The following is a 10,246-nucleotide window of genomic DNA, read 5'->3' on the forward strand; positions in this document are numbered from 1 at the left end:
AATAAGAGTAGCAAACACTTCACTGAGGTGCTGGGCACAACAAGGACAGCACTCTGCTTGTGCGTGAGAAGCAGGAAGTGAAACAGACTAGAAACAAAAGTTACCCTTCCCGGGTCTGTTTCATTGAAGAAGCTGAGGGTGAAGGGCAGAAAAGTAAACAAGTAGCAAAAGCGATGAAAAGAAAATGAGACATTTCCAAGGCTTTGAGTCTTAATAATCTAAGTAGTGCCTGGATGTGTAGGGTCGGAAGTCGCAGGGGCTCTGAGTTGGTCTAACTCTGCTCCCATTGAAGTCGTTGGTGCAACTCCCTCACTGGCAGCAGAGTTCGCCCAGTGCTGAGCAGCCGGTGGAAAGAGATAGGGCCCATCGTGGTGACAGGATTCAGCCCAAGAGCTGAAGCACTCTCAATTCCTATCGCAATATTGGCAAAGAAGCCCATGGAAATTCTGGCTGTTTTTCACCCTCAGATGAATTTTGCATTAGCAAGCTCAATGTTAGAGAGGTTGGAAAGAATTCGGAGAAGAGCATCAAATGTCACTGAGGCTGGAGGGGCTGACTTCGGACACCATTTGAACAGTATTCACTACAAATAGGTTGACTCGGGGCTTGTCTACACGGTGCCGCCGTCCAGATTATGGCGGAGTGAAAAGTGCTCTTACGTGCGGTGCTCAAACTGCCCTGTGTAGACCCTGCTGGCATGAACGAGAAGCTTCATGTCAACATAGTCCTGGCTGAATGTGACTATGTCCACGAGAACGAGGCAACTTTCTGGTCGCGCCAGCAGGGTCTACACAGGACGGCTAGAGTACCCTGCAATTCACACACCCCTAGTCTGGACTGTGGCGCTGTGTAGACAGGCCCTCAGAGGACCCGTGCGTGTCTGCCAGGAGTGGGGGGAAAGGACATAAGTGTGATGGCCGCCATCTCGGGGACTGAAATGGGGACCTCCAGAGCTAAAAGCATGAGCAGCTGTGACTTGAGTTGAAGAAGGAAGCTCTGGAACCAGCTGTTATAAAAACTCATGTCCTCTATGGATCGGCATAGAGGAGGGACCTGTAACACACGTTCACTGGTAGGTTACGTACACGTTGGAGAAATACTCACAGTGGTGCAAGGGGGTCATTGAGTGGAATAAAGCAAAGAGAAGTTTTAGCTGAACACCAGGAAAAATGGCTGTGAGATTACTAGACAGTGGAGTGATCTCCAAAGGGAAGAGGTAGAACCCCCATCACCAGGAATATATAAAGCTTGACTGGAGAAAACACTGGAGACTCATGGAGGGAATAATTCTGTACTGGTCTGTAACAAGTTAGACCGCCAGTTGAAGTCTCACTTGCAAATACACTCATTGCTCTGAGATTCTGCACAAGGATTTTCCTAAAAACATCTCAAATGTGTGGTTTATGCATTGCTGCAAGACTGTGTTATTTCACAATGGTTTTCTTCCCTCTCTTTTTTCCTTCTTCAGGAAAGAAAAAATGCCCCCCTTTAAATGTGCCACCCTGCGAGGCCCAGGGAATAGCCACCCAGGCCGCAAGCTGGAGAAGAGAAGCCAGACGAATCCTACGGAGCACTCTCACTCGTCATAAGGACATTGGGAAGCAGGCACTGTGGAAGTGGAGTTGGATCAGCACCTGGGGGGGTTGAAATTGCTCTTTCTTTCCCCCCCCAGATAAGTAAAATAACAAATAGTTGGGGGGGGGGAGGAGAAATCAGCTAGAAATGTTACTCATGATTTAATTTTTACCAATGGTAAATCAGTTCCACATCTTTTGGCACAGCTCTGGAAAATGTGAACAGATAGATTCACAAAAATCATTAACTGCAGCTGAACATCCATTAGTTACAAAGCAGGGGGGACCCCCCAAACCTCTCCCCCTCTCTGTCTTTAAAGGCGTAGTTGATTCACTGAGCAAACAGTTCAAAGCCCCCTGTCACCCAGTGCAATGTTTACCCCTTTAGTGTAAAATTCAGAAGTCTTGATGCAAGTCTCATATGCTATTCCAGTTACCGTGGGCTATTGTGTATATAAATAGCCCATGGGGGTAGGCAGGCATGCCCCTCTGTACCCTGCTTTGCGCCATCCTTCATTTCCTGGCACCTATTTTGGTTCTTCCGTCAGATCTTTTCATGAGAGACTCCTGTAGCCCTGTTAATTGAGAGAGACGCATGCACACGTGTGTGATGGTTATCGCTCGCAGAGCATGAGCTGAGCCGTGATGGGGGAGGATGTGTGGCGCCCATTTGGTGTCATTATTGTGCCTGCAGAAGCCAGTTCCAGGCATTACACTCACCAGCAGCCCAGGCTAGACCCATATAAGAGGCATAGCCTGTGCTCCCCAAGCAACTGCTAGGTAGTGTCCAGGAATACGCTCAGACCTGCCCCCAGTACAGTACGCACAGTTGACAGCATTGATTGGCCCCCCCTCTTGGTTTCTTCATGACGGAGGTGAGGGGCAAAGCATAGGGGGGACCCCCTGACTCTTCTCCCCCCACCTCCACAAGCTAATCTGGCCCATAGTATCTACACGCATTGAAACTTGTGCTAGAAGCCGTCTCCAGCGGGCAGCCTCCTCCCCAGGCCTCATGTGACCGATCTGAAGTGTCCCTCAGCTTTTCAGGAAAAGCAAGTTGAAACCTAATCACACCTTCTGCAGGTTCTATGGGATTAGGAAACCAGATGTTAGTGATGGGCTCGACCTCTCCATTCCCAAACCCTGGAGAAGTTTAGATCTGGATCTTAGGGCCAGATTCTCAGCTGCTGATCCCTGATCCTGGGCTGGCCAAGGGGCTGAAAAGGCCCTAGGCAAAACTGAAAGCAGCCTAAGATTGTTACACTGGCTGCAGTTGTCCCACATGGACTGCTGCACCAGCTGGGCATCTGGCAAAGTGCCAGGCACGCCATCCCCGCCCTCTGAATAGCCTCATCCTATCCCCAACATTCCCCTGTCTGGTGAGTGTAAATGGCTCTGTGTGGCATGAGGATTCCCCTCTCTGAGGAGAATGCTTGGCTGGCCCATTACACCGACAAGGAAGCACAGAGCAGGCAGAGTCAGGGCAGAAGATACGGCTTCCAGGTCTGTGGCTCGGGTAAACCTCACACATAGCTACACGGCAACGTTTGAATATACAGCCAAACCTACAGCCTGTGCCTCATTTTCGTCATCCTCCCCCGCTCCCACAGCCTCATGGTGGGTGTAAATGAGGGCAGAATATGGCCTTGTTTGGATCTGAAAAAGAAGGAAGTCCCAAGAAAGTGACAAAAGTGGAAATGCACAGATGTTGTCAAATAAAATCCATCGGCCTGATTGTTTTAATCTCTGGGAAGGGGAGAGATGGGAGAATAGGAAACAAGCTGAGAACAAGAAATAAGATGACCCACGGGAAGGAAAATGATAAAAACAAACTCAATATTGTCAGCATTTCAAGGTTACAGGGTTAAACTGTGTGCATTTTTAAGGAGGGTGAAATGCCTTAATATGATGAATACCAATGCATCTAAAAGGCACAGTGCTGCTTTCCTGGCTCTATACACAGAGTAATGAATAGTGGTGACAGCATGATAATTAAAATGACCTCTTGGAGATATGGATTAGAAGGCACGCAGAGCGGGGATAACTTGTCCTTTGAATTAATCTAGTGTTAATTTATTACTATAGTTGGATTTTATAAGGTTTTAGTGGAAGACTTGCAAAGTTGGTTTACTCAGAGGAAAAAAATGTTCCCTTTGCATATTGATTGAAACAAAACATTTGCAGAATTCCTTGGTGATTCTTTCTGAATGGCTCCATGTATCTAGGATTTCAGGCAAAGTCTCCTATTCTTTGGAGAATCTACTCTAGAAAGAATGAATAAAGTGATAAATGCAACAGCTGAGTGTGTCTCTACATTTTCCTTCTCTTCCTCCCTGCAGATGTGCTCACAACCCTCAGGGTTGGCTGGACAGTGAAGGGTGGCTAAGAGAGGCATGGTCACTGTCCTGCTACCAGTTCTCAAAGGTTCCTATCATTTGGCTTCTGTATTCAGACTATTTTAACTTAAATGGATATTTATTTCTTCACACAATGCACAGTCAACCTGTGGAACTCTTTGCCAGAGGATGTTGTGATGGCCAAGACTATAACAAGGTTCAAAAAAGAACTTGATAAATTCATGGAGGATAGGTCCATCAGTGGCTATTAGCTAGGATGGGGAAGGATGGTGTCCTTAGTCTCTGTTTGCCAGAAGCTGGGAATGGGCGACAGGGGATGGATCAACTGATGATTACCTGTTCTGTTCATTCCCTCTGGGGCACCTGTCATTGGCCACTGTCGGAAGACAGGATACTGGGCTAGATGGACCTTTGGTCTGACCCAGTCTGGCCGTTCTTATGTTCTAATGGCTTTATTGCCATGGAGATTAACCTCTCCACTCCTGACCTGTCTCCTTCCATTCAATCCTGCATCTCAGCCTAACCCTGCAACATCTCCTCCTCCAATGTACTCCATCATCACCTCCTCTGCAACTTCATGTGCGTTTCTACACTACAATGGGGATTCAATCCTGCCTGTGGATCTGGGCATCACTACAAAAGAAATATTAAATAATGATGCTATCTTGGACCCATCATGGCCCAAGCAATAACCCTGGCCCTGCTACCAACTTGGGCAAGTGATTCCACCTTTCTGTGATCCCATCTGTAAACAGAGGATAATAATAATAATTAATTGGGGCCTGATTTGACCATCCTCCCATTGAGTAGTATTTTACTCTGCAAGCAGTCCCATTTAGAGTGTGGTACAACATGAGCAAGGGTGGAACAAGCAGGTCCTTAACGTTTGTACAATGTGAAATGCTATGTAAGTGCTAAATATTGTATCAAATTAAATCTCTCCTGGAATTCTGCAGGGCCATCTTCGTGGAAGTTCTTTCTGATAGTCCAGGTGTATGTGTGTTGGATGGAGACAGATGGACCAATGTATGCAAAATGCATGCAAGAGAATTCCCCCACTCCAAGTAGATCATATACGTCCTAGCTCATCTTCTCCTGTATGGTCAGTTTCTTTTGAAGGGAAAACAGTTATCTATACATAAGGGTGAAGATTTTCTTTAAAAGAATGATGTCTATTAAAGGTCTGTGAATTAAGGGGACAGATGCCTGTATGGAGCACGCAAAGATCTCCAAGGAGGACAACATGACACAGCTGTGTGATGAGGTGGTTATGTACAGCGACGGAAAAGGAAAGTGCTTTCAGGCAGCTGTATTTTATAACCAATACCAAATATTTATAATAATTTTTCGGTCACAGCAAGGTATGGTTCTGCAGTTAATATTAGCAATAAGGTTGTCCTCTGATTGGTCAAAGCTCAGACCAGTGGATAGGAGAAAAGGCTCCTTTTTTTAAAGCAAGAGGACAGAACTAGTATATTAAAGAAATGTGTGGAGCTAGGAGCCAAATTCAGCACAGGTCTAAGCAGGCCCAAGTCCCATTGACTTGACTAGGAAAACCAACTCCGTTCCCTTTTATGTGATGCCAAATGGTCTCTGGAAAGTGCATTTAGAAATACTTCTCTACACATCACCAAGTTGTCTGACATGCAGACCCTGCAGCAGTGAGTTCCACAGGTCAAACAAATACTGCAGCTGGATTTTAGGAGAGGACTAAGTCCACCGGACCCTCTCTAGAGCGCAGGATTTGGGAACCATGCGCACTACCGCGTTAATGCGGGGACCACGTTAAAATGAATTGCAGTGAAAGTAATTACGTTTGGTAGCCATGGCTGCGACCGTGTTATATGTGAATTCGTGCTATATAGATGCACGTTCTAGCGAGGGTCTGGTGTAATTACATTACTATTTTGCAAAGAAATAGGAGCTTTTATTTCCTCTCAAGGGCCATTTTTAAAATTTATTATTTGCCTCTGGATGGACATATAGGGCCCTTGTTTAAATGAAATGAGAGCTGCATGTGTGTATTAGAAACAAATGTGTTCCTTATGAAACAAAGATCTTCAGGAGAAAGCCGGAGGTAAGAGACATGCATATAAAATACACCTGTATGTCGGTATGTAGAAGCGAGGAAAGCAAGAGATGGCTGGCTGGCCCTGTCTGTTAAGGTAACCTAGAATATAAGGCACAGCCTTGCATTGGGAGTGGTGTTGATGCATTGCCCACAGAGGCACATTGCAGCCCAGTGTGTGAGGGGAGCTCGCCCACCCTCCAGATGCATCCACTATACACTACCGCAGCAGGCTGCCTCTGCTAGCTGGGGCCAGGACTCCCAACCCTCCACAGCCCTTAGGGGAGAACAGCGCTAGTGTGGGAGCTGGAATCACCCGGCTCTTCTGCTCCCCTCTCCCTGGCTCCCCCTCTGTCCCACATAAGCACCACCTGGGCACGTAGGGCTTGCGCCAAGGCCCACTGATGTCCAGTGGAAAGATGCCAGTGAGCTTTGGATCAGGCCCAGAGACAGGACAACAGAAGAAAAGTGATCTCTGAAAAGAATACTTGTCCCAGTTGCCAGCTGTGAACCGTTCCTGTGACTTCCCTTCTTGAGGAGACGCTCTGTGTCTCAGAGGCACTTGGACGTACATTATTGAGCTATACGACAAAACACTTTGATAACACAGGGACTGGCAGCATGGCAGAAGACAGATGGGTCAAGTGCCACCAGGGCTATTTTAGAGGTTCAAAATCCCCAAGGCAGGTCCCAATACTGGGCATTGTGCCAGATTTTGGAAAATGCATTACTATTTAAAATGAATCACCCTTTTATTCTGGCACAAATCAAGGCTCTTTGTTTTTGGGGAGGTGGAATCAGTTGCATTCGCGTGCTGTTTTCTCCCTAATCTTGGGAGACTGCACCCTTAGGAAGCGCAATGGCGAATTAGCTCCCTGTACACAGAGGCTGCTTCATGAATATTAAACCCCTGAAATTACCTTGTGTTCTGTGCATCCCGCTCTCCTGACATGAAAATCCTGCTGCAACCCCCTGTGCAGACAGTCTAACTCTATTGAATTGGACCCTCGTTGTGAGGGGATTATATATTCTGACTGGGGCTGCGTTTGCAATTATTTTCTCTGCTGCACCAAAGACCTTTACTGCAGAGCTGCAAACCAGTTATAGGAACATGAAATGCTTTGACTTCTTCACTAGGGAAACATTAATCAAATCACAGGTTATGTCCATTACAGACTATGGCAATATTGTGTACAGGAATTCCCAGGAGAAACGTCTACAAAAATTGGAATCTCTCTATAACCATGTTATGAGATTTACTGGTGTGGATAAAATGGGCAGAGTTAAAATTACCAGGCTGGCTATCTCTAAAAGACAGGTGAAGTCTGCTGGCTATCATTGCTTCATAATATTACAAATGGAAAAGCCCTGAAGTAATTGAATAACAAATCTGCTGAAAAACCCTGTGAACTGCTATAACCTAAAGATTAGAGTGCAAGGAAACAATATATATACAGCAGCAAGTTAAAAGGAAAAAGATGTTTTCCTTACCTGGCACCAGAGATCTCACAAATGCTGGGGTTTCTCATTGCCTCCATATATATAGAGAGAGAGAGATGAGAAGCCAATTTCATCAGCACCTTAAAGGATGGAAGAGGATGGCAAAGACTTTTCAATCAGAGCAGGGCAAGTTTCACTTTATAGTGGGGCCTTCCTATGGTTGGCAATGCTTGTGAGCAGCTCGGTTGTATCTTTCAAAATAACAAGTAAGGGTCATAATAACAGGAGGGATCTCCAAGCACTTAGCGAGTATTAGTCAGGGCCTTGTCTATGCTTGGAGTTAACATTCAGCAATTGGTGGCCAGCAGCCGGTGAGTAGGGATCCATTCGACTAGTGCAAATGGCAGCTTTCCTCATCTACACTTGGGCCACTGATGGCTGCATCTCAAATACAGACAAATGTCTCATAACCCCCGGAGGAGGTAAGCATATCCTATACTCATCGCATGTATGGGGAAGCTGACACACAGGCTTGTGGCTGGTGCAAGATCTCTGTGTAAACTGGGTTGGCTTAGCTTTAGGCATGGAATGCCTAGACTCCCTTGGAACCAGAAATTCTAATCCCAGCATGGGCAACTCAATCCTCCAGCCTGCTAAGGTAAATCAGATGGAGTATTGGAGGTTTATTATGTGGGGGTCTTCTGAGATGCCATAAAATTGATGCCCTTTTTGGCCTGCCTGGCCGTTAAAGATCCCATAGCACTGTTTGTGAGTCATGTTCTTCGCTTGCTGAAGTTTCCAAGTGATGTTCCAAGGGCATCCCATGTAAATTGCATTGCAGGAATGCAGTACTATGGTAGTCAGGGGGTTATCTTAACTAGGTATCAGATATAGGAAAATCTGATTTATGCATTTATTTACTTGTTGTTAATAGCTCACCCAAGCCTGTCTCTAGCAGGCTGGCACATATGTAGTAACATTTTTAAAAGAATGACTCTAAAAGGGTTTAAATCACCTTGTTAAACGAACACTCAGAATGCGAGGCTCCTAAGTTCTTTTCAGCACGGTAAGAGGAGGACTGTAAAAATTAGAGGTGGTTGAAAATGTTTTGGGGTTTTTTTTCATCAAAAAATTTCAAAATTTGAATTTTTTGACCACTTTACAGAGATCCTATTTCTCTAGCAGCGCTCGGACTTTGTCTCTGGAAAGCAGAGCTATTGAATACTCAGGGCTGAGGCACACTGGGCTGTGACCTCCTGAGGCCTAAGCAGGGGTGTGCTTGTTAATACTAGATGGGACACAGTGTGGCGGGGGGGGGGACCAGGGTTGTGCACAGGAAAGTGGCGCTCTTCTCTGAGTCAGAATTGAAACCGTGCCCCGGCACAATCACACGGTACAGGTGAGATGTAAAACCGAGCTGCTGACTACTCGTGGGCTTTAAAGATCTCACAGCACTCTTTTGGCAAGAGTAGGGGTATGAGGTCAAATTTCAACCCAGCTAGTACACCCTTCCTCATGGCTTCACATGAACATGGTTTTGTTTTCACGTCCTGTCCAAAATAGCTGAGGAATGCTGCTGTGCAGTACTGAACAGCTGCCATGTTCCACCCCAAAGGCGGCTGCACGCCTGGGATGGTGAAGTGGGTCCCACGTAGGTAACTTGGGGGATTCTCTGAGGGGAAATGCGCTACATAAATAGCACCAAGCCGCCTTTGCCCACATCCGTGGATGCTCCTTGGCTGTTGTTCAACAAACTGGAGCCTCAGCTGTGTGTGGTCTGCAGTTCAACAGAGGGATGCTGCGCTCTTTATGGGGACTTGGTCTTGAAAGACCCATGCACCACTTAGAGAGAGTTCTTTTCCTGAACTCGACGCCACGCAAGCAAAACTGGAACCCCTTTTCTGTCGCTGAGGCCCATCCCCGTCACGCACCCAAAGCCGCTGAAAACCTGGGATCCCGAGTTACGAAAGGCAACACCTGACGAAGAACTTGCGGGAGGGGGAGCTGCAGCCCGGCCTAACTCTAGCTTTACAGGCTTGTCACAATCCAGGGTTATAAAAAGGTGGGCGTACGCATCGGGGAGAAGTCCTTCCCCCCCCCCCCCCACTGCCATCTGTGAGAGTTTTGCCACTGACGTCAATAAGACCAGCACGTCTGGCCAAGAGTTCTGTGGCCAGCGCTCTCACAGACTCCCTGCCAGCCTGTGGGCAAGTCCCATAACATTTTTCTGTGCTTCATCCTCATCATCTCTGTAATTAGCATACCATAGAATAGTAATACTATTCCACCATTGTAATAGTACCCTCCTCTAGCAGCCACTATGTGAGAAATCTCAGAGAACTTTATCCTCATGAATGCAGTAAACCTTAGAACAGTCTTGTGAGAGGGGGGATTATAATCCCTGTGATGGGGTATCTGCCCCTTAAGAGCAGTGGTGCCTAGGAGACAGTCCACCCTGTCACCTGGGTGGCCCTTTAAGATTTTGCATGGGCTGCCACATATGAGGATCTAGGAGATATTGGAAGGTAGGAAGTGGTCCCAGGATTGAGTGGTGGTTGGGAGGAAATCCCAGCACTGTTGCTTTAAGGGCCCAGACCAGAAGCCTGGCAGAATGGGCGGGGTTCCCCTCTCCCCCAACCAACTGGGATGAGGTTTGGGAGGGGGACCAGCATAAATGCTGGCTCTGCCTTCCTAGCAGAGACACACCAGCAGGGAGAGGCTGGCCTGCCGACTACCCTCGCCCTACGGGGATTAACTGGGGGGAAGGATGCTGCTGAAGAAGAAGCTGGCTAAGCCTCTACATCTGG

General features: G+C 47.0%; 1 protein-coding gene across 2 annotated transcripts in view; it reads left to right on the forward strand.

The window, feature by feature from the left end:
- Window positions 1-4,886, forward strand: part of BEND5 (BEN domain containing 5) — a 1,404,194-nt gene extending 1,399,308 nt beyond the window's left edge. For both annotated transcript variants that reach the window (XM_048861237.2, XM_075131860.1), the window contains one exon: window positions 1,469-4,886. In XM_048861237.2, coding sequence (XP_048717194.1) covers window positions 1,469-1,589 — 121 coding nt within the window. In that variant the 3' untranslated portion in view covers window positions 1,590-4,886. The remainder of the gene's footprint in view (window positions 1-1,468) is intronic.
- The last annotated feature ends 5,360 nt before the right edge of the window (window positions 4,887-10,246 follow it).

This window comes from Caretta caretta, chromosome 8, assembly GCF_965140235.1.
Source record: "Caretta caretta isolate rCarCar2 chromosome 8, rCarCar1.hap1, whole genome shotgun sequence".
In the NCBI taxonomy this organism is placed as follows: domain Eukaryota; kingdom Metazoa; phylum Chordata; order Testudines; family Cheloniidae; genus Caretta; species Caretta caretta.